This window comes from Anguilla anguilla, chromosome 7 (assembly GCF_013347855.1).
Source record: "Anguilla anguilla isolate fAngAng1 chromosome 7, fAngAng1.pri, whole genome shotgun sequence".
Taxonomy (NCBI): Eukaryota; Metazoa; Chordata; class Actinopteri; order Anguilliformes; family Anguillidae; genus Anguilla; species Anguilla anguilla.
The window spans coordinates 43,206,888-43,231,897 of NC_049207.1; the positions used below are offsets into that span (position 1 = coordinate 43,206,888).

The following is a 25,010-nucleotide window of genomic DNA, read 5'->3' on the forward strand; positions in this document are numbered from 1 at the left end:
CTAATTCCAGCTCTTACAGTGGCATTTTGCATGATAGATTGAATGTGACTGATTCAGGTGAAGACACTGTGACTAAGCAGCAATTAGCAGTGTCCATGTGCTTGCCAGAGTGGATTCAGTCCACAAATGCCTAACTAGGTACCTCTCTTACTGAAGAGCTACAACACTTTAGATCTTTCCGGAATAGTGAGAAATAAAATATCCCCAGCATCTATGGTAATCCCCTGCATTCGTGTTATTAGCTGAATATAACTGATATTTGGCTTGCTCGCATCAGGTATGCAGTAAATTCAAGTCAACCAAAGTGCCTCAGTTTACCTCTTCTCCACATGATATCTTGGACATCTCCCCACTTCACACACAAATTGTGAGAACAATCCAAACTGCTGGGGTTGACAAATAAAATATAATGCACAGGCACTTGTTCCAAGATATGGGTAGTTCTAGTTTTGGCTTCAAATTCATTCCCTTGATGTCCACATAACGCAGAAAGTAATAGGATTATCTCACTGAGCTAAAGGCCAAGCCCCCAAGATGAAGGAACATATTGCCCTCTCATTAAATCTTTGGGGGGTGACATCCTGTTTTGTATTGTATTCACAATCCACATACTCCTGGTACTTCAACTCGGCTAAATGTCCTCTGTGATAAAATTATTGAGCCATTCACTTGTGGTCAGTGGCTGTTGTCATCACTTAATTATCAGTGCTGTGCTGCCCAGGCTCTCCAAATTAAACATATGAAAGGAAAACTGAAACTACAAAGTTGGATAAAAGTGTCTGCTAAATAAATGTAATGTACAAAGTAATTGGACATTAGTAAGCAGTTGTCATTTTACGTAATCAGTTATGTGTGATAAAGTAACGAGATATCCATTGAGGCTTTACATGTTAGTGGATGACAAAAACTGCATTTAAGTGTAGCAAAAACAAAGCATGACTACAGAACAAATCTGAACATAATGATAAGCGCATTTGAAAATGCTACCACGCTGGTAGCGACACGTTTGTTATCTGCCTCATAACCGCATGCACACAGGCCCTTAATGAAGGCCAGCGAAACCCATTGTTAGGGACTGCTTTCATTCATTTCTTTTTTTTTAATCAAACGATTTATACAGGTGCTTCTCTTGTTCGGCAGGCGCTGGTGAAAAGACCTCGCTGGCCTGTGTAATAAGGGCAGGTCGCTGGTTCTGACGTCAGGGAGGAGGTTCCCGTCCGAGTCCGTCCTTTTCCCCCCGCCCGGCAGCGCCAGAAGGCCCTCTCTCTTTATTTATTGCCGCTTATTTTAGTCAAATGCAGCACAACCAATCCCAGAGAGCGCTGCGGTTCCCTTGGCGACTGATGCACGAGCCCTTGGCACCTCTCCTTGGATCGTGTTCCAGAGCGCTACAACCCCAACCGTACTGCGTATTTGTCTATGGGAGATTCAGAACTCCAGCCAAAGAAACGGTCCTCTTTCGGCTACTGTTGTTATGTTCCTATTCCTCTGATGATTGTTCCTCACATCACTGTAGTAAAGCTTCCATCCAAAGGGCCAAGTGAAAATGTAAGATTCAGCATAAAGCTTTTTTTTTCAGGGATGAACTCTGTTGGCTTACTCATCAGTTCCTCACATTATTTATACACTTGTATATTATGCATATTTCATATTTTTGGTTCTTGCATGCATGCATTTAGTAGATCATCAATTGAACTGCAGTGTTATATTAAGTAAGTCCACTTACCTGTGCCAAAACTTGCCTTGGATTTATACTTCACTCTAGTGTTTCTTTTGCACCTCTACATCATGAACCAATGCACTTGTTGTACGTCGCTCTGGATAAGAGTGTCTGCTAAATGCCTGTAATGTAATGTAATGTAATATATAAAAATTTAAAGGGAGGGCCTTGGAGGGACTTTTATCTTAAATGCAACACTAGTTACAAAGCTGTGTAGGTGTTTCCTTTATCAGCCAAAGGACCATTTTTGTGTTTCCTCTTGTGGTTAAAAAATCTTTTAGACTGTATGGTTTGCACTTTTATGTTTATGAAATTCTAAGCTCCATGGGAATAATTCTTTATAAACTGAACAATGATCGCTGCTGTTGTGGAGCACGGATCAGCATGTTTCCTCATGTGACTGTTAAAGTATGCCCAGTCTCTCTGGCATTTTTAACTGGGAACTGTTACCACTGTTACATTGTTTTTCTTAATTGCTCATTAGTTATGAGATCTAAAATACTTTACACCACTCGCATTGAATTTTAAATGAAACCCAGTATAAAAACTGAACTACGCTAAAAATGGTGAAAATGTGCTTATGTCTCAATTGCTTCAGAAAAGACTTGGTGTAATAAGGAGGAGTGGTTTTCTGAGTAAGAATTAGGATTGTATGAGCTTGAGAGATAGTCTGGTGTGAAGGAAGGCATTGTGCAGACAGAGTGATGAAGGTCAAAACGAGCAGCTCAGAGCTTAGCGAGAAACCAGTAGAGAAATAGAGAGCCTTCAATGGAAGTCAATTAAACACACAGGGAGTGCCGGTGACATGCACTGAAAATCCCTTTGAAGAATGAAATACTGTATAAAGTTGTCGTTCTTTAGGAACATGATGTTCAAAGAGCACAATGCACTTTGTTTAGATTTCTAGTCCACAAGTTCTCTTTGTCTGCCTGGCTATAAAGTTGCATGTCAAGACAAGATTCTGAAAGTGCTCCCAGATAGAAAATTATTAGCTGTCTGATATAAGCTTTGGTGATGTTTCAGTGGTTTCATCCAGGGACCTGCAGTGAAAACCCTTAATGTGAATTTTGATTATTGTGCGGTGGCCGTGGGCAGGGGATAGTCTAACTGACACGGTCATGCCGCTGTTCAGTGATGGCTGGCTTCACAGACAGAGAGGCAATGCCACACTCTGTGGGGCACCTCAAATTAAAGTGGAGATCCAGGGCGGTAGAGCTGAACGTGTGATTTGAACTCAAACAGTCTTCAAACAGACTAAGCTGTTGAGTCATCGACATTCATTGTTCACAAGGTTGTTGCTGCTGTTGAATTTGAGTTGAAACCAGAAGCCCAGTGGGTAGAGCTTTGCAGAAATTAAATAAAAACAATGAGAGACTATCTTGCAATGTGAAATATGTGTTAATGAGAAAGCACAGTGTTTTATAACCACATTTGTCATATTGTGCCATCTATTTAATTTAATCAAAAGAGGAGGCACCTCAATATTTAAGAAATGAAAATAATTTACATTATGTTCAGCACTATAGGGAAAAACTGCTGACCTTTATGTTATGTTATGTAACAAGAAAGAAAATACTTTTCCTTCCCTTAAATGTTACTGTCAATCCCAACAATTCTGCCTTTGCCCGTAGTTTAATGAAAGTAAGTATTTATTGTATAGCTTTCATTTTAAATTTGTTGACATTTTTCCATAAGCCAAGGCAATTATAATATGGCCACACTGCACTATACACTATGCTACACTATGATTCTTTGATTGTCATCTTCCTTGAACACTGTATATCATATCATTCTTGTATATGACAATAAAGTTCTTAAACTTAAATATTTAGATAATGTAATTCCAGTTGTTAACAATTCGGTTTCCAAAAGTTGAATTGACATTTTGCGGAAGACATAATGCCCAGAAAAACCTTGATCAACAGGTGATTTTTCAGCAGTTCTTTTGTTGTGCCATGCACTAATGATGCCGGTTGTTCAGAAGGTTGCCAAGTAACTGTTTGATCTGAGGAAAACACAGTCAAGAACCTAGGCTAGATGTTATAAAAACATTCATATCACTTTCAGAATATAATCATCAATGAGACAACTGGAATAATATGTGACTGTGCCACAAACATTGTAAGGGGCCCAAACCTGGTGCCTGAAACCACAAGCTCTGTTCAAATTATGATAAGCAAAGGTGTAATTGGACTCAAACAGATACAAAAAATGCTTAAGGCTAAATTGCATTGACAACAACGTTTTATTTGGGGAGTGTAAAGTGAGAAGTAAAGCATTTGAGCAAGATTCTTAGAACTCCTCTGATTTACAAGTAGGATGATTAAAGAAACCTTTTTAGTGTGTTGTTACTGTAGACTAATATCAAGTTTCATCTACTGTAAGAACATTTTGCAGTCATTTTAGTAAGGGCCACACCTTGAAATCACATGAACCCCACTATGTTTTTCTCACTATGAGTTTTGTTTGCGTAAGGCTTAAACAGACAATCATGGTGGTTCATTGTTAAACGCATGTGTGCTTTGTGTTTTTACAAAGGAGAGGACAGTGTGAATTAGAGCTATAAATATTTTCAAGTGCAGCATTTTGAAATACACCCCTTTTTCTCTGACATTTATAGGTATATCCTGTGTTTCAGATAGCAGAATGAAAAAATTGGTCTGTATTTTTAGCCAACATACACTGTACTTGTATTTGTGCTTGGAGTTCTGTAGAATGAGAGCAAGAACTCAGTCAGGCCTCAGAATAAATGCATAGAATATTCCTATTTGTGAGGGACACCCGGATGTGTACATATTTAACTGCATTTACACTTATTTATAATTTTATTTTATGGAGGTTCGAGGTGATATTATTTTCATAGACAGCATCTGAGATTTCTCTTTGATCTTTTCTCTGTTTGATTTCCTCGTGCGTTCATTTATGTTGTTATCCTTGGCTCAACAACTGTCAGCAGAAAAAAATGTCTACCTTCATGTCTCTCATCTGGTAAGACTGCAACAGTAAAATGGGTGGCATCTTTGTCTGTAAGACTGTCATCATTTCAATGAGTGTTACTGTAGTGTGACAAATAACGTAGTTCTTTGTCACGCCTTGGAGGGGGCTTCTGCTATTCTTTTGTTACTGCTTTCTTTTTCCTACGGAAAGGGGTCCTACTGAAAAATGAAAACACATTTCGAGCTCTAGTGTAAGCGCACATTAAAGGATGATTGGTAGATGAACTGAGGTCAGCCCTCAGTGCCTTTCAAGATGGCTCCTCTGTGAAACGGAGATTGAGTGGCACTGACCTGAGGTCAGTTCGACAAAAGTAAGACCGTCTGAATGTCTGATGGTGCTTGCACTTGTGCAGAACTCCAGCTGGCTCTCTCTCTCCAGCTCAGTGTCCTACCAGGAGGGTGACATGCTTATTAACATCGGTCAAATATTTATAGAGTCCCAGTGGCCATTGAAGCTGCCAGAACCAATTAGCTTCATTCCCAAAATGGTTTTTGGGGGTAGTGTACTTTTTAAAATGTATTTTTAGCCCAATGCTTCGCTTTTATTCTATCAATTTTAACAGTGCGAAGGTGTACAATGTCTCCTGGGATCCTGTCTTTCAACCATGCTGTTTGTTTGTGGGAAGACAGGTGAACTTGACTGTGAGAACGGTCCCCAGCGTTGCTGTAGGGAATCCATTTCGGGCTAACGCGACCCCCGCCAGTTGCTTCTGAGGGACCGGCCTGAATGTAAGGCGAATGTTTTGAGCCGTCGTTCCCAGGAGCGGCTGGAAATGTGAGAACTGTGGAAGTACACCGCCTCGTTTTCATGAGTATCCGATGACACGCGCGGAGATCCCGTAGTGAGTGCGTGCGTGCACCAGACGGGCTTGTCAGGTGTGTTCATCGTGTGTGTGGACCAGGCAGGCTTGTCAGGTGTGTTCACGTGTGTGCGCCAGGCGAGCTTGTCAGGTGTGTTCACGTGTACGCTGACCTGCCCTACACTTCCACGCGTGTGTGCATGTACTGTAACCTTGAACCCTCACCAGGGCCAGAGGAATACACCCCTGGGGTCTTGACCAGATCATATTTCAATAAATACCATACGCCAAACAGTAATACGGAGGTAAAGCATTTTGGACAGTTTGAAAGAGCAGCCATGAATGCTCTATGATGTATTCTTCCACTTCACTCCTTCGCAAGCAGAGAATGAATGTAGGTCAGACTCCACGCAGCCAGCCTACTCAGATAGGGGAAAATTATGTCAAATCATTTTTTAGAACCAACGCAGGAGCATGAGCACCAGCTGCATCATCTCAGTGGGGAGGTGTGCCCCATACAGCAGCAGGAATTTGGTCATCTTTTATCTCTGTAATATTCCATGGGAGCTAAATCTCCACCGCTGTCCCTTCTTTTTCATGAAGATGTTGAGATGAGAGGATTTAAAGAGACTGTGGTAAATAGCTTAGAACCAAATATGGCTTTTTAGTTGATGAACTGAACGTAGAATGTCCATTTGATTTATGTCTGAAGCAAGTCTAACTGAACCCTATGAAAAGTGGTTGAAGAAAGCCAAACGTATCTGAAACGTGCTTTTGCATTCCGGCGAACCGTGACCAAAAATAGCACCACGCAGATGGCGTTGAAAGGCCTCAGCCTGCGTACGGCGCGTGCCTTGTTTGAGTGACGGCTCCACGGAGGCGTACCGTCAGAAAAACATTTCGGCGTAATTCAGCAGTGTAGCGGTACGTTCAGCGAGGCGGCACGGGCAGCAGCTTCGCGGGGAGTTATTCCAGCGTGAAGTCAGCTGGCATCTCTGCCGCGACGGGAGCTCAGCCTAGTTTCTGCGTGTGCATTGTGTGATGTCATTGTCAGGTTCCCCTATTTACATACCTTTGTTTACCGGGCCTGGCCTCCACCAATCAGGGCGCTCGACTGAGAGAGATGGTCGGGGGGATGAAAGGACGCGTGTTTGTCAGCCGGGTCAGCCGCGGGCCTCGAGCCCCTTTGTAGCGCGTCCCTCAAACAAGCGGCCATTGTGGCGGCGCAGCGGCGGTCACCGCGGCGATGGCCCGACGGACCGCCCCAGTCCGGCGGCGGCGGCGATAGATTAGGTCAGTTTGTGGAGCTTCCTATTCAGGGAGCACCGGCTTCAGTCAAGCCATGGGAAAAATAACTGCGTCAACGACTGGGGGGGGGGGATTCTCATTATGTCGGGGAGATCTGCAAACAACGCTCTTGGGTTGTGTTGCTGCTAAATGCGGTTCATTTAGTTTCTGAGAGGAAAGAAGGAGCAAGATCACAGCCTAAGCAAAAATAATGATCACAATAATAACAAGAACATAAAATAAATTCCATATTGTAGAGTACTCTTGGTCACTTGTCCCAAGGTCTTATACAATGCATAGGCTATTTCCTCTCAAGATTGTGATTAAAAAAGCATGTCAGTATCAACTGATTATCAACTATGGTGATTAAATTAAAATTCAACGTAATTTGTGTCTTTTGACTGTAATTTAAATGTATAAGAAATGAATTTCATTAATTCGTTTAGTCTGAAGACAGATCTCCTGGTCAATGCTTATTTACTGATAGGGGGTTTACATTTGTGGGCTAACCTTCAGTCTCATGGCTGTGAGTAATTTGCTCTCACAGGGTGTGGACCCCTGGATGTGTGGACCTCAGCTGATTAATGTGATTGAGATTGCACCCTTTCTGGTGTGCAGGAATATGTGAATATTTGTTATCAGAGCCCCTCATGTTAGGTTTTCATCAGATAATGCAAAATCTTTATCCAGCCACTCTTTTACAGCAAGGCAAAATGCCTGTAATGTAAAGGCTAAATCCAGGAGCTTTTAAAGCGTTTAATAAGCCTTTGTTTCCCTCAAGAATTTGTACAAGATTTCATCCCATAAGCTGCTTAATGCTCTTTAGCAATGCTGCACTATTGCATAACTTGTAATGTCATCGCCAATCGCTTTTGTTTTACCCACTGCTGGGTGAAGTTTTGTGCCCAGAGCAAAACTGACACGCTCAGTTGCTGTCGAGAAACGATGCCTGTCAGTGAAGCCCACTGAGCATAACATTCAAGGGCGATGTGTGACTGACTGCTGGAGCCACTTACTTTATGTGGAAAGGAACAGACACGAGAGGCTCCTGGCTGTGTTGTATTTTCATGATATGGAGATGATGATATAGTCATAGCTCATCATGAACATGCTTGGTTTTTTTTTCTTCGCAGTGAGATTTTTGTTTTGCCCTGTGGCGATTTCATTTCTAATGGAAGTCTCCAAGTGCAGCACCGTGTGGGGTAGAGCAGTGAAATGTACCCTAGGAGGATGCGTAGTTCAGCAAACGCTGTCATGCCTGGCCACTGGCAATTTGAGTATGTCAAGCGTTGGATAAGGCCTAAGGAAAGCAGTGTCGTTTTGCCTTGTGCACAGGGTTCCCTGTCAATCAGTCAGAGTAGCTGATACAATTATTCATTCGAACCTTCCTGGCAGATACACACATGCGCTTGATTATTTAGTGAGGCTTAGTATTCCAGAAGATGCCACACCTGTGTGCTTTCGTGAATTAATATGACATTGCATGGCCTAATTGTGGTCAGACACCTTACTGTATATTTCCATTGAACCAGGTAGAGTTTTTCCAAAGTGTTTGTGGCTCCATCATCTGCCATTGTTAACTGCACATGTCAGGTGGCTTTAGTTAGATTCTTGGCCCAAGCTGGCAAGATCTCTGCAAGGTCTCCAAAGAGTTTAGCAAGCTAGTTAACTGTAATTCTGTACGGCTGGTGATGAAAGTACATAATCGAATGAATCATTGCAACATTTCAAAGCATATTTATATATACATTATATAATATAATTATGGAAATGCTGTGCTTCAAGAAGTTGTTTAATACTTTGAAAACTTTCATCTTTCGTCTTTTTTTTTGTTGTTTCTTGCCACTTGCCACTGTGACGATGAAACAGTTATCTTTTTAATTATTATGCCGAGAGGACAAATTGTTGCCAAATATTACATGAATTGTCAAACTGTTTATAAATGCAGTGTTTCCACAGTGTGTGCGAGTACTGTATGTATGTACATACAGTATATATTTGAGGAAATCCACAAGTATTGGTCACTGGTCTAGTACTGGACATTGGCACTCAAGCTTTTGAGGTATTTGTTATTTTATCAACAAATATAGCGATTTTCGGGGCTCACAGTATTACATTTGTTCTGATTGGCACAAATATGTCTTAGCTCCCTGAGAAGCAGGAAAAATGAAAAACATCATGGATTTAAAGGGGGGAGGGGTGTAAAAAAAAAAAAACTGGTCGCCAAGGCACCGACTCCCCGACCGAATGGAACAAAGGCGGCCCCTCTGAACGCTAACCGGCGGAAAGACTTTCCCGCACAACAATGAAGACGTGGGGACGGAGTTAATCCCCGCCGGCGGAGGCCCGACCTGGCTGTGAATGGGCGCGGAGCCGCGGCGGGGCTAACGAGAGCCGGGGTCCCGGCGGGAGGCAGACGCTGGGTGGGGATTAGCGCGGAGCCTGTGATCCCGCTCAGGAAGTGTCCCCGCGGGTCTCTGGGCTTTAGGGGCCCCCGAGGGACATTAATGAGACCCTCGAGGAGGCCGCACGGACCGCACTGCGGGCGTGTGTGTGTGTGTGTGTGTGTGTGTGCGTGTGTGTGTCTGTGTGTATCTCTGTCTGTGTGTGTATGTACTGTATGTGTGTGTGTGTCTGTGTGTATCTCTGTCTGTGTGTGTGTATGTACTGTATGTGTGTGTGTTTGTCTGTGTGTGCGTGAGTGTGTGTATGTCTCTATCTGTGTGTGTCAGTGTGTGTGTATGTGTGTGTGTATGCTGGTGTAGTGGTTCAGCCTGTGGGGAAATAGTGTGTCTTTGGCCATGGTTACGTCACGCTGGGGATAGGAGTTTTGGAGTGCTCAGCATGCAGCTTATTGAGATTGCTGGTGAAAGTCAGTACAGTACCTAGAACATGCCAATACCACACGGTCAGCCGCAGAAAAACACGATGAAAATCCATAATTTACATAACCACCTAAGCCTGCTATTATTTCTTTACTGTTCACTTCTTATCCCCGAGCCTTCTCACGTATTTAGTTTGTGAGCCCCATATACATAATTTTCTATACCTGAGTAGAATTCAGCTGTGAATGTGATATGCAGTCACTATTGTGCACACCTGTTTTAGGCCCTCAGTCAGACTGTGAGCTGCAGTGGGTGCAGACTAGGCTACAAGGTCTGATTTGGCTCGTAATTAAGGTGCCTAATCCGACCACCGGTTTGCTTGTTTTCTTCAGGAGGTAAGGCATGCTGTTAGTTTCATTAGTGTTTCAGTCTCTGAAGTTGCGTTTCTGCAGTACCAGCAGAATATATCATGCAGAAAGTTCAAAGGCCACTGTTTTATGGCTGGAGTGAAACTGCGGGAGTGGAGTAATGGAATTAACATTACATTACATTACATTGCAGGCATTTGGCAGAAGCCCTTATCCAGAGTGACGTACAACAAAGTGTCTACCCGTAACCAGGGACAAGTGTGTTGAAAACTTGGTTCTCTAACAATTTGTCGGAGCAGACAAGCTTTCTAATAACATTTCAAATAATTAGTCAATTCAAATAATTTGTTTTGTTTAGGGCTGTTTGTTTTGAATATTTTTATAATATATTTTGCCCTAAAATATTCTGTGGCTTGCAATATTTAATATTCAGATATTTCACCATTGTTTTCATCACCCCCAGTAATTTTTTTTTTAATTCCAGAGATGTTGATTGACTCATCTCCAGGAAGTGAAAGGAATAATACAGCCTTGGAATTTTCTTCCTTTTCTAATTGGTTAACAGGCATTCAAATATTCATACAATACTATAATTAATCCAGGATTTTGAGTTTGAATTTTATTATTACCTATTTTAGACCTCATCCATTGTCTTGATGATAGCACCAATTATATTTCCTAATTATAACTATTCTGTACAGCTGTATTGGGTGCGATTTAGAGTGTATATACATGTGGAGTAAAGGACAGATGGAGGGTTTAAGGTCATTCCTCTTGGAGATTAACTGTCCAGTTACAGTTATGAAGTGTTTCTCTGGAACCCTACTGCAACCCAAACTGAGGTCTGTTTTGTGAAGCTGTGGCTTCTATGACACGTATAATATGCATGCTTTTATCTGGGCCTGCAGTACTTACAGACGTTATATCAAAGCTGAGCGTGAGGAAGGAACAGGAAGCTTGGATTCTTTCCGTGAACCTAGTCAGATCCGCTTCCAGTAGATGAATTAGATATAAGCTGAGTCTTGCCCACAGCTGTGTCCTCAGCGTCGGTGGAGTGTCTCAATTCTGTTGAATAAGTAAAAAGCTGTTAGATCAGGTTAGATGGACAATTATGTCAGCCAAGCGTGTGCCATGGAAGCATTATGCTAGTAATCTCTCTCTCTCTCTCTCTCTCTCTCTCTCCATTATTCTCTGTCACTCTCTCAGTCTTTCTTTCTCTCAGTTCAATTCAGTTCATTTCACTTTATTGTCATTACAAACATTTGTGTTGCCAAAGCATGAGCCTTGTGCACAATCTCTCTCTCTCCCTCCCTCTTTCCCTCCACCCTCTCTCTCCCTCTCTCCTAGGGTGTGACCAGGACTTTAGTCAGAAATCTAATACCTTGATTGGAAAATAAATTATATCATTTGCCAGGAGCTATCAGAGTGGATTGTTCTCTCAAATATATCCTGTTAATCAGATACTCCTGATATTAATCAGATACTCCAGATACTCGGTACTGCTCTAATTAATTTGTTGTTTATAATCGTTTGTCTCTTAGTAGTATTTCTGACATTTATCTATTAGATGTCTTTCTCTTGAATTTCAATTTTTGCAGCTGCCATTTTATGTAATTACAAGTGAAATGCTAGTGTGAGCATGTGTAAAGGCATAGATTACTTGACAATAGAAAATGAAAATATTTAGATTTAAGGGTGGATTTTACTTCATAGACAATTCATTTTGGCAGTTCTCACTCTTGGTTTCCTTGTGGATTATGTTATGTTATGTTATGTTAAAAGCCAGAGTGAACCAAAAAAACCAAGCCAATTTGTAGGTTGGTCTCATGTTGCTTGCTAATGAACTTTGCTCCATTTCACGGACGGGTGAGAAAGCAATCTGCACCAATCTACACTAATTCTAGGAATTAATATGGTGGATGCTGGACAAGGGTGAGATTACTAATCATTAGGGAAGCTCTATAACAAGCAGTTAGAAGACATGCATAATATTGAGGACGTGAAATTGTATTGCACAATGGCAGCATGGTTTGGTTGAATTTGTGCACAGTAAAACCAAACTGGTAAAGGAGGAAAAGAATATAAACGCTATTGACAAATGTTTGGATTTAGTAAACAAAGGGGATGTGAAAGCTAGCCTAGTCTCAGCGTGTATGTGCTCTGCTGTCAGCAACATTGCGGAAACATTGTATAAAAAAATAGCACGTTTCTACCAACCACCAAATACTGAATCATGTCTCAGTAGAGACTCAAACTTAATCATAATTTTTCAATAAGTATGTCAAAGTTTTAACAGAAATCTCTGTCACATTAATTTATGCTTGGGAATGTGTGCAATAAGTGTGTGTAAAAGGGGAAACAAACAACAACGTTTTGTTTTTAAAGCATAATCCCTCAAGAGGGATTAAGAGTATGTTAACAGGATAGATTTGATGTAGTTGTTTTCAAATCCAAAGAAGCTTCTGATGCAAAAGAGTTTATGGATTATGATATCCGAGAAAAGGCTATTCACTTTCATAAGCTGGCTGGGTTTTTATGGACTTTAATCTAACTTATTATTTATTTACATGCTATGATATGGTTGTGTATAACTATAAAATAGTTAATATATGTAATAATATATGTATTGAACCAAGGTATTGTTTATTATACCTGTGTTGACCTTTGACCAAAGACCACACAGGTGGTCTAATGTCAATGGTCTCACTCTAGTGATTGAAAATTGGGAGCATGTACTTCTTTTTATTTTGCATTTCGTTTGTGCTCTTGTCTTTGATGTCACAAGGACCCTCAGTGTTTTCCTGAGTCTGCAGGTCATGCTTGATGAAGCCTCAACATCCGCATGTTGTGTTTTATCTTCATTGCAGCTTGTTGTTTGACCTCTGACCCCTGATCCCTGACCCATGGAACGATGCAGCGATGAAGCTCGGAGCCCACTGAGACACACACAGTGAGATGAAGTCGACGCAGCCCAGCGAGCACCGTGGTCCCGTTTTAACCCAACACTCAGACACCTGTCTGTTGCTCCGCCCTCTCCCGCTGCCCCAGGCCCCAGTCCCTCCCCCCCGGCCCACGAGGCCTTAGTGATGCGTGTTATGAATAGCCCGTCCCTGGCCAATGAGAAACAGAACTGCAATGGCGGGAGCAGGGCGGCCGATTCCATGCCCGCGCCCCCGCTCGTGAGCGTCCTTTGCGGCCCGCCCGCTCCTGCTCCGCCTCCCCCTCCCCCTCCCCCGCCCCCTCCCAGCCTCCCCCCGCCCCCACCGCCCCCTCCACCGGGAGCGGGGAACCCTGTTCCCGGGCAACGCAAGAAGAAGCGAGTGCGCAGCTTCTTCTGGAAGACCATTCCGGAGGAGAAGGTGCGCGCCAAGCCGAACATCTGGACCCTGGCCACGCGCCAGCAGCAGCAGTACCAGATCGACGTGCGCACCATCGAGGAGCTCTTCGGCCAGCAGGAGGAGGCCCGGTCCGGCGGCGGCCTCAGCCGGGGAGACAGGTCCAAAGATTCCATCAAGGAGACCAAAAAAGAGGTACGCGAGAGGGAAAGGGATCGAACCGCGCCATGGATGAAGGCACTGCTGGAGCAGTTTTGGGAGGCATATTCATAGGACAGTTCCTCCTACCACTCACAACTAACAACAAACAATATTTGCTGTGTTCAGGGTGGGGGGAGGGGGGGGGGGGTCAATGTGCACCACACAAAAGCTTATTGTGTGCACGACATCACTGTGAAAACATATGGGAGGATATTTAATGGAAGTGCATCCTTGTTGTGGTATAGGGCCAGCTTTCAGTCAGATGATAGCAGCTCTTGTGCTGTAAAGGCACCTCTCTCTGAGGGAGAGTCATTGTGTGACTCCCCTGCAACTCTCACAACACCAGCCACTGACATCACCAGACCGATCAGAAGAGCACCTATGTTTCAGACACCTACAAACCTTCAAACTGATATGGAACAGTTCTGCGGATAAAGTCAGGTCATCTGCACTAGCTTTTAGAAAAAGTGGTTGCAGTAATCCAGTATTTTAAAGGAACTGAAACTGAATCACAGGCAAACAGAGTGACATTTCACATCAGATCAAATATTAATAAAGACTCTCTGCCCAGAGGAGCTACAGAGAATGTTTCCTCCATTGCACTGATGGGGGAAACAACATTTTTGTGAAGTTTCCAAAATCCTGATGATGGAAATGGATAGTTTTTCAGTTCCCAGACTAAACCTGACATGTTTAGTCTTGAGTTCTGTTTTGTTTTGCTGTGGTCCACCTCACACACAAAGTGTTTTATCAAATGTATGTTATATGTACACATTGCAGAACCAAGTTTTAAAATAGAAAATCAACCTTATTTATTTAAAAATTGGATTCTTCTCTTTTTTCACAGAAATTTAATTTCCCTTTTGACCAAGAAATAAAGTGCTCTGTTGTACTGCACACACACACACAAGCACACGCACACGCACATGCACACAAACACCACCAGCACAAACACAAACACGAAAAACAACCATACACATACACAGAAATAATACACACATTTGGGAATGGGAAGGAATATAGTTTATAGCACCCAGACAAAATATGGTATGGGCCCTGTTTTAATTTGCTTTCTTTTTTTTTTAGGCATAATACTGTTTAAGCCAGCTGTCTTGAAGGAGTCTCTGTTATAGGGACTCTATGTCTATGTGTATATATATATATATATTTATTTGTCTATATCTAGGTCTATATGTAGCTGCAGGTACAATGAGTATGAGCGTGCTGAGATGCTCCAGCAGTGTTGTCCGTTCTGCTAATACAAATGCAGAGGACGAGGGGCCCTCATGGAACTTGAGCCCTGCACCCATGATAGTAGACAACAGCAAGCACCATCTTGTGTGTCCACTTTAACTCGTCACCCAAAGTCACTCTCCAGGGCTGAACAGCACCGAATTTTTTGGTGGTTTACGATACTCGATGATCAGGTTTACCCTGTGACAACTGAAGTCATTTTGGTCCCACAGGTTTGTTTCAGTTCTGTTTTTATCAGTGCTGCACTATGGAGGAATACAACAGCTGATTTATACGTCTGAAAACGTGATTAACTCCTGCCCTGTACCAGGGATGGTACGATAGCTGTTGTCGTGTGTATTCAGTCATAGCTTTAAATAGATAACCAGAGCTGCAATTTTAAAGCTCTGAAAAAAAATCCCCTAAATCCTGTTGAACTATGCTCTTTCCTCTATTGTTTTTTTTAGATCTGTATCCTGGACTCCAAGAGAGGCATGAACGTTGGCATTTTCCTCAAGCAGTTCCGAAAGTAAGCCTCCTCCCGATTCCCAGATTTCCCAGTTGGTAAAACAAAAAAAAACAAAAAAAAAAAACAAATGAAGTGTCTTATTTTATACTGACGAAAGGCTTGCCAATAGAAATGCCGAGCGTATCCTTGGAAACCCGATACCGTTGCGTAACAGGGTGTACTGCCAGGAGACGCGAGATGCGCGTGTGAGGCTTTGTGTGGGCTGGCCGGCCCGTGTTGACCCAGGGAAGGTTCTCTCGCCCGTACCTGCATCTCCGGCACTCTTTGTAAACGCGGGCATGGACACCGGGGCCTGGCCCTGGATCGTCCCGCTTGTTTGTCCCGAGCCGTGTTCGGTGCCACACAGTCTCCAGAGTCGCCAGGGCACAGGCGTACTGCTAGACCGGGTGTGCACGGCAAGGCCTGATCCGTTTCAGGATTTTGTGCCAACTTCGGCTCTTTGTTTCTGAATTGGCTCAATCATATCTTGATCTAATATTTGTATAAGCACCAGATACAGTCGCAGACTGCAAGCGTATCCTAAACATTTTACTGTGGTCAAGTAGGGGTGTGAACCAATGTTGTTTATAGACCTGTCAGAAAGCTAAAACCAAGGCAATTGGTTGGAACAAAAACCAGTCCTGCAGGACTGTGCTAGCATACATATGTGTGCCACGGCCTGTACACCCCCAAACAAGGCAACCCCAGATGGGGGGTTGTGTTTGGTGGAAGGCCCTGTCCCTGACCCCACAACCCTCTACCGCCAAATAGTGTGTATTTGTTTTCAGGAACAGCAGATCGGTTTGTGGTAACCCACTCTGTCTAACCCTATCTGTACAGCAGGGAAGTGGAAGTTCAGCCTGACATTTTCTCACCATTCGGTCTGGCACTCTCAAAATAGAGAGGCAACATAATGCACACGCTGTTGGCTGACTGTAAATTACACTTACTGCGGCTGAACTCCACGCTTTGATTTTGTTTAAAGGTTTACTTCCCTGTGGTGATGTCTTTATTGCATTTTTAATGCAGGCAACCAAAATGATTGCTTCATAAAACCACACCTAAATGATAGTCTATGAGGCCTTTTTTCCTTGTGATCATTTTAAATTGAACTACGGTACTTCCTCATATGCGATGACTCCATGCCCCTTTTCTGGTTTTCTGAAGAGCAAAGAAAGTGTTCTCTTCTTGTAGCTGATAGGGATTTGGGTCATGGCCTACTCTGGATGACAGTCAAACCAAATTATCTTCAAAGACAATGGATATTGTAGACCTCAGTTCCCAGGCTTGTCATCCTGTATGCCTTGAACATTTATCTTACCTTTAGCCCCTTAAGTCCAAGCTGGGAATTGAACTGAACTCCCAACCTTTGAGTTATAAGCCCCGTTCCATAACCATTATTCTGCACTTTCCTGGAAGCAACAAAGCAGATCAATGCCTAATTAGTCCAGTCAGTTCTGTTTTTACTAAGTTCTTGTACCGTGAATTTCTTTTTTCAATCTGTTTTTCAATATTTATGTCTTGATTTCTTGTGATGTGTTTCAGATAGTGTTTCCTCTGCAAGCTCATCTTTAAAGTATACTAATAGTCCAAAGGACTATTACTATTTCAGAAAGCCAAATAGTCCTTACAAAGTGTGGCATGTATTCTGAAAAGGTTAGTGAAAGGTCACAGGCAAAGCCCAGAATTTTACGACAAGTGTTCCCAGAACTTGCATACCTACAGTTTCCTGGGTGTCCATTGGATGTCATCATTAAGTCACATTACTGGAACAGCGTTAAACATTTACATTTTTATTGAAAAAATTGGAATTGTAGATGTAACTGAGGAATGTTAGCAATGTGAAACAAAGACTGCCTCAAGACTTTCTTGCAGAATTTAAAAAAAAATGCTTCTATTACATTTTCTCCTTGCTCTTCATGATGTCATGATGACTATGAGAGGATGTTGTCAGTTTGCATGCAACATTCCTGGCATGTGTTCTGTAACTGAATGTACTTGGACAGTAAATATTTTCTCAGACTGCTCGGGGAATGTTCTCATCCTGCTCTCTCGCAGATAAAATGGAAATCTACCTGGTCCGTTCCCTGGTTCTCTTGAAATAGTTTGTGTTAGCTGGGTAATAAGACTACGTGGCTCTCCCATCTGACGCAGTTAATTCGCTCTAGTGTGCTCTCTATTGCAATTCTGTATGCGACAGAGCTACAGTGGATATTCATGCGCCCAAATGGCTAGAGATATCTTGTGCCTTATGGCTCTCATTTCACTGAGTTATCCCAAGAAACTACTAAACTGCCCAATATCGAAGTAGATGGATAAATCACAGCTGACCAGCTACATAATTAGTGTCTATTTAAATAGAATTTAAAACTTAACTGGTGGCTGTTCATAAATATAGGTGTCGTATTAAAGCCACAGATATTACTCAGGCAGTCCGGATTTAATGTTTGATGTTCTCTTGAACTGTGGGCGGATGTATTCGAGGTAGGCCCTGCTATTACTCAATATTTGCATGACACGCACTGTACGAAATGTGGCCAGCTAATCCCGCTGAAGGTCTTACGGAGCTCAGAGATTTACATAACACTGAATGAGTGCTTCTTTCAACAGCCTATCCGCCCCGGAATTTCCTCAGCACGGGGCAATAGGGGCTCAACACAGATGTTATTTTGAACAGCAAGAACGCCACCGACTCCCTTTCCTACAGTACACATATATATACCTTTCTCTATTAAATGTGGTAGCTGCTACGTCATTAAAGTGGACATTTTAGTGGAGCTTCCTTGCCGGATGTGGGAACCGAACCCTGGTCACCCGCCCTGCAGTATACAGTAGCACCATTGCCACTTTGCCAATTGAGGTGAAATGTCTTGCTGAAATGCCCTCATTAGTAACTTTAGCCTGTCTGACAGGCATGGTCGCTACAGTACATGCACATTTTGTTATTTAATCTGTTCTGACTATCACATACAGTAATACAGTATTTACATGACACGCATGTGCATCTGATATGCGTACTCCATGATGGCATTCTAGGTCTTTGACATTTGAATCCTTTAAACAATTAATTTTTTATGAATAGGCACAGTTGTACCTATAGCTGTGTGTACCTTAGGCATGCCTACTCATGAATATCCATAAACTACATATGTCAAAGGAACCTCCAGTTACTAACCTCTGAGAGTAAATAAGATAAGAGAACAGAAGGACAGATTGCAGGACATAACCATCTGGTTACCATAGAGGATCTGCAGTGCCTCAGTTTCATCTGTGACATAGCAGGAGAGGGAGAGATCTTTGTGTTTAACTTACTCCATACAGGCATGTGTTGAATAAGCTCCCTTAGTCAAGTAAATCTGCTCTGTTGTGTGAATGTCGCAGTAGGGGCTTACAGTTCTGGTAAAAAGGTCAGCAGCTCTAGACATGCTTTGTTGAGGCCTGTTCCATGGTCTTGGTGTTCTTTTTGACTTGTTACAAATCTCCACCAACGCCAAATGTGCCTTTTGCTGCCTGATGCATGCATTTTGCAGATATTGAGAGGCTACTTTCACATTTGTTGTTTTTCAGGTCTAACCAGGCCATTGTTGAAGCCATTCGCTTTGGAAAGAGTGCCCCGTTCGGCCCAGAGCCCCTGAGAGACCTACTGAAGCTGCTTCCGGACGAGGATGAGGTGAGAGCTGCAGGAGCAGAATGCTCTCTGTTTCTGCATCTCTGTAAGTGCCCCATAGTCTGAGTCCCAAACCTGCCCAGCCTTCAGAGTGTTCGTCCTATCAGTACGCAGAAGCTGCACTGCCATGCCCTATGGTGCGAACAGGACGCTGTGTTTGCCAAAGACCCTTGGTTTGTGTATGCCTGTCCAGAGGTGTGTGTGTGCGTGCATCTGCACTGTGAGTGTGTGCGTGTGTGTGTGTGTACATGCAAAAAAGCTGAAAGAGATTGAAGGGAAATTAAGGAGAATCAAGATAATGATTATCTGAATAGTCAAGCTTTTTTCCTGGATGGAGGTGTCTGGGATGGAGGTGTCTGTCCCGTGTGTGTGTACATGTGTGTGTGTGTGTGCATAGTTGTGTGTGCCTTCATATATGTGTGTGTAAATGTGTGTGTCCGTGTGTTTGTGTGTGTGTGTGTGTGTGTGTGTGTGTGTGTGCATAGTTGTGTGTGCATGTGTGCGTGTGTACGTGTGTGTGTGTGTGTGTGTGTGTGTGAGACAGACGTGTTCTGATCATCGCTCTCCTCCCCTCAGCTGAAGAAGCTCCGAGCGTTCCAGGGAGACGCCGACTGCCTCTCTCTCGCAGACTCCTTCGTGTACCTTTTAATCCAGGTGCCAAGGTAAGAGCGTCTGCCCCCGCCCCCCCCGCCTTCCTGCTGGAATGCAGGCATATCCACATCCGCCATCCCCAAGCAAACACGGGGTTGATCCAACATGTCCGTCTGTTTCAGCTTTGACCTGCGCATCGAAGCCATGGTGCTGAAGGAGGAGTTTGTCCCACTCTCTTCCGTAATGAGCAAGGAGATCGATATCATGCGCACGGCAATGAAAGGTAACCAACAAACCCCCAAGCCCCCACCCCTCCTTCCACCTCCGCCACCACCAGCATAGTCTCTTACTTCTGCTACCTGATGCACTTCACCATCTGTGCTGCTAAAGTGTTGTCAGACTCTCAGAAGCAACTATAAGGCTGTGATTACGGTTGTCTGTCTTGTGGTAAAACAAGATGGCCGTCATACCTGCCAGTCTTTGAGTGAGCGAGGGACGCTGTTGCAGCTTCCACCAGTTGCAGTCAGATCTAAGGAAAATAAGAAACACCATGGTATCTTATCTTATGATTCGGTCTACTTCTTATTTTCTTATTCAAACATATGCAAACATGCTGACAGCACAGTCTATTTGATTTCTTGACTGGCAGAATGATTCTTTTATTGAATATGGCTGGGAAACTGTAACCCAGGGTGTGTTCTCTGAACTTCGTAGTCTGAATAAAGCAGGTTTGGGCCTTATCCTGGTATGACTGTAAATTGGAAGTGCAAGCTGTCGCAATGTGTTTCAGCAGATTTGGAGCTTTTCAAACTGACAGCTTCAAAAAACAGCATAACGCTTTAATTCGCACCTTATGTTTCATCTCATCCTGCTGAGTCTCACTTTTATATTATATGAGTTTTTTCCCCGAGATCTTCTGCTGCTGCACAGCCTGTTTAACAGCATGCAATGTTGACAAATCAGTGCGCACACACATACACACACATGTGCATGCACACACACACACACACACACACACACAGCATTCAGCAGTCTAGAAAACGTTTCAAAGCTGCTGTGAATTACAGGGGCACTAACTATATGCAAAGTTACTTGGAATAACTTGTATATGTGTGGGTTGCATGCATGCGTGTGGATGTGTATTTCTTTTTTGATATCGCCTCTGCGTTTATGTTATTTGAGAACGTGTGAGTGATTATGCACATTCTTCCGTTATGTACACAATTGCAGGTAGTGTTCCTTGCAGTGATCCATCAAAACAGAGTTGCAGCATAAGGACAATAAAAATGTTAGAGCAGCGATTTCAAACTCAAATCCTGTAGGGCTGCAGTGTTTTTTTTTTTTGTGCGTTTCAGCATTTAAGTCCTTAAATGATTCCCTGATCACAGCTGAGATCCAGTTGTGAGAGTTTGTAAGGCAGTAGTAGACGTAGAAGTACTAGTACTAGTGGTGGTAGTAGTAGTAGTAGTACTAATAGTAGTAGTAGTACTAGTGGTGGTAGTAGTATTATTATTAGTATTAATCATCACTACAGAAGGTGCTTTTGTAAGAAGTGGAAACAGTGATGGACTCTGTGATTCCCCACAGAGCTGATGAGCTGTGAAGAGCTACACGCCATCCTGCACCTGGTGCTGCAGGCGGGGAACATCATGAACGCGGTGAGTGCCCCGACCGCTCTATCCGCACGCTCTGTCCGTGCCACGGCGCCGGCTCTCTCTCTAACGCTAGCTTCGCTAACGGCTTTTCCAGGGCGGTTACGCTGGCAACGCGGTGGGCTTCAAGCTGTCCTCCCTCCTCTCGCTGGCAGACACCAAGGCAAACAAGCCGGGGATGAACCTGCTGCACTTCGTGGCTCTGGTGAGTGACCAAGCAAATGGCCAATGGAGCGAGGGAGTGACCGAGCAATGCAGCGAATGAATGAGTGGCTATGGGAAGGAGGGAGGGACTTAGCAAGTGAGTATAAAGAAGCAAAGTAGTGAGTGTGTAAAAATACGTAAGTGACTGAGTGAATTGGGGTAGGAGGGAATGGGTGCATGAGTGGGGGAAGAACTGAATCAGTGAGTGCAGGGAGAAGTTAGAGTGAATGAGTGTGTGACGTAGGAAGGGAAAAAGAGAAGAAGGGAGAAAGAGAGCAAAGGATGGATTATGGTGAGATGTAAATGCCTGAGTGATAAATATGGTGGACAGGAAGAGAGTGAGCTGAAGAAATGAACTAATTATTTAATATTATATAATTAATATTAATAAATTAATATTGTGTGTGTGCGGGTGTGCGCGAGTGTGCGTGCTGGCTAGGCATATTTGTGGGCCTTTTAATTAGCAAAGCACTTAAGCACAGGGTTTAAAATGACAAGGCCTTCCATGATTCTGCTTGCATTTTCCTCCATCTGTTGGTACATTTAAATAATTTAATGAATTTCAAATGTGGAAATGGCGTGGAAAACACAGTGGAAACGCATTAAATGTTAACAAGCCTGTAGCAGTATTCATAAAATATCCAGTATGCCAAACACTAACTGCACGTAATGTCTGCTATTCCCCTTATTTTCTTATGGATATTCCTTTGTAGTCACAGTTGAATACATCAGAGAGCGACTGTTCGCAATGTGTGCATTTCCAGATTAAAAACAATCCAAGGGTTCAGTGTCTTACCGCAAAAACAAATCTGCACAAATCTTATAGGGAAGATTACTGAGCAAGAAATGGGTTTTACACATGCTCAATTTTACACGTGTAAGCAATATTGTTCGCAGATGAGCCATGGCTTATTCTGTGAAAGAGAAACCTTTGATTTGATCTCTGAGTTTTGTTTCTCTTTGTCCGCTTAGGTAACATGAACATAATATTGCTGCTAGCCACCGGCTGGCTTTCAAGAGCAAGACAATAAACCCGAATAACATAGCATTTCTCTCGGTCCCCTTAAAACAGACCTGGGATTGGTTTATTCTTCCCCAGTACTTACCCTGCAATCAGTAGCTCATGCCATAGTGTTCCCCACTCCAGTGAGACAGCAGTTTTCAAATTGCTGTTTGCTTTCTGGGTTTATTATTTCTGGCAACAGTAGCTACAATAAGTTTCACCTATTCCCCTGCTTGCAGTTGTAATTGAACCCTATTCTCTTGTTATCCAGGGCAGCATTATGATTGGTTTAAAATAATGGCCTATTTTAATTTGGAGCCTGCATACAAAATCAGTATATCCTCGTGAGTGTAGGCTTTTAGAATGTGGTGTGTTATAGTTGCATGCATACATATTTTTTAGCTGCAATGTACAGTATAGTATATGTGTCTGATGTGTTTTGTTGTGTGTATGTGATTATCGGTCATGTATAGTATATGTGCCTGAGTGTTTTGTTATGCATTTGTGATTATCGGTCCTGTGTAGTATATGTGCTTGAGTGTTTTGTTGTGTGTTTGTGATTTCTAAATGCTGGTGTCCTGCAAACAGGAAGCCCAGAAGAAGGACAAGCATCTGCTGAAATTCCCTGAGAAGCTCGTGCACGTTCAGAGTGCAGCTCGGTACGTTCCCCACTTTCACTCAGTAAACTGGTTCCACCATTTTATTTAGCACCTCTGCATAGACTCCACTCGCATTAATACAGACAGGTGTAAGTATACCTGTCATACATCTTGAAGGCAGGCTCCTCTGGAGAGGAAAAACATGACCTAAAATGCAGACAATGAAAGTAAATAACGATTAAGACTGCTTAATTGTATTTTAATTTAATAAGAATTAAATCTTTATTTATAAACACAATTGAGCAATGGATTATGGGAATGCTGACTCTCTGGATCCAAAATATTCCTTTATGCTGGGGCATATTTGTTCTCAGTATCCAGACATGTCTTTTAACAGTAACTGATTTGATCTGAAACCAGGGTGTTTGATCGAATGCAAGCATGTTAATACAGTATAAATCAACAACAGTGAAGACCACTCCCCTGGATACCAGGAACAGTCAATTCTCCATCAGATGTTCTTATTTCCCATTGAGTGCATTCTGAGTTGATGCGCTTTTTTCAGTGGAGGTTGCCTTTAGGAGCGCGGTGCTGTCTGTGAGCTTATGTGTGCTCTGCGGGGCTGTGTCTGAGTGACAGGCGCGAGTGCCTTTGATCTCTGCGGGTGCGCCGGGCCGTGGCAGAGCGGCTTCGGTCCCGTGCCGGCCAGCTTGCCGCCGGCGCTTTAATTTTGCGTCCTGTCCCCTCCTCAGGATGTCCTTGGAGAGCGTGGAAGCCGAGTTCCAGTCCCTGCACAGCCGGACGCAGTCCGTGGAGGCCAAGGTCCAGAAGGACGGCGAGCTGAAGCTGCAGCTGGATGAGTTCCTGCAGGTGAGACTGGCTTATGGGCCATGGCTGAAGGAGAAGGTCGAGTGAATGCTGTGGCAGTGGGTGTGGAAGTGTGCGTATGACAGTGGGTGTGGGTGGGTGTCCCAGTAAAGTAGTTGCTTATGTGTACCTTGGTGTGTTCATGTTAAAGTGAATGTGTGTGTTCTTAATTTGATGGTAAATATTTCTGCATGTTGGTGCAGTGGTAGTTACAGGATAGTGCAGTGGTACTGTGCGTTGGTGTGATAAATGTTGAAACATATTTTTATGTCATTTTTGTCATGGTTTATTTGGTGGTATTTGACTTGTATTTATGTATTAGGGGTGATGGGGGTGGGTGAAATTTGGTGTGAGTGGGAATGTGTTCACAGTCGCGGTTGCGATGTCTGACTGCGCTCTGTGACCTTTGACCCCTCAGAGCTGGTCGAGAGTCCTGGAGGACCTGAAGAAGCGCCGGACGGACCTCCGGCAGGAAGGAAACGCGCTCATCGACTTCTTCTGCGAGGACAAAGACACCGTCAAACTGGACGACTGCTTCAGGATATTCCAAGACTTCTGCCTCAAATTCAAAAAGGCCGTTCAGGTCAGAGCACGATTCCGTGTCGACTGTCACCAACAAGTTAATAAGTGTGCGATCGGTGCCCGGAATGTTCCATAAACAAGTTTGTCTTGCTGGTATCGTGTGGCGCTTGCGTGGAGGAAACAGGCCGTGATGTGCCATTAAATCACTCTTCCGCTTCTTTTCCCGAGTTAGAAATGAACTTTGATTTCTTGCACAGCGGTCACGTTAAAACATTAAACCGCTGTGTGGGTTTGATTGTCCTGCCATCCAGGTATTTCTGTGGTACAATCTGGTGCAAATGCGATCACTGCAGTCAGTGAGTAAATGGCTGCCTCTGATCCGATTATGACTGCTTCTAATCTGATTTTTATGATTCGTGTGATTCGATTTGCATTATTATGACTTGCTGCATCTGTAAACAGGAAACGTATGCATGTATCTTTCGATGAGATAATATCTTTATGTTGTCTAATAGGGTAATGTTGATATAATTGTAAGTTCTGATGCTGGTCTCGTGTCAGTTGCAACATGTGTGGTGTGGTCATCTTATGGCCTGATTTAAGACCTGTAGCAGATGCAAAACCTTTTAGCT

At 43.3% G+C, this 25,010-nt stretch overlaps 1 protein-coding gene across 1 annotated transcript in view; it reads left to right on the top strand.

The window, feature by feature from the left end:
* The window catches only part of LOC118231139 (FH2 domain-containing protein 1-like), a 34,283-nt gene that overhangs the window by 4,058 nt on the left and 5,215 nt on the right, over window positions 1-25,010 (top strand). Inside the window, exons 2-11 of the mRNA XM_035424679.1 lie at window positions 12,864-13,526; window positions 15,233-15,294; window positions 18,841-18,943; window positions 19,517-19,602; window positions 19,714-19,814; window positions 21,119-21,189; window positions 21,281-21,388; window positions 22,979-23,049; window positions 23,742-23,859; window positions 24,275-24,439. Coding sequence (XP_035280570.1) covers window positions 13,083-13,526; window positions 15,233-15,294; window positions 18,841-18,943; window positions 19,517-19,602; window positions 19,714-19,814; window positions 21,119-21,189; window positions 21,281-21,388; window positions 22,979-23,049; window positions 23,742-23,859; window positions 24,275-24,439 — 1,329 coding nt within the window. The 5' untranslated portion in view covers window positions 12,864-13,082. The remainder of the gene's footprint in view (window positions 1-12,863; window positions 13,527-15,232; window positions 15,295-18,840; window positions 18,944-19,516; window positions 19,603-19,713; window positions 19,815-21,118; window positions 21,190-21,280; window positions 21,389-22,978; window positions 23,050-23,741; window positions 23,860-24,274; window positions 24,440-25,010) is intronic.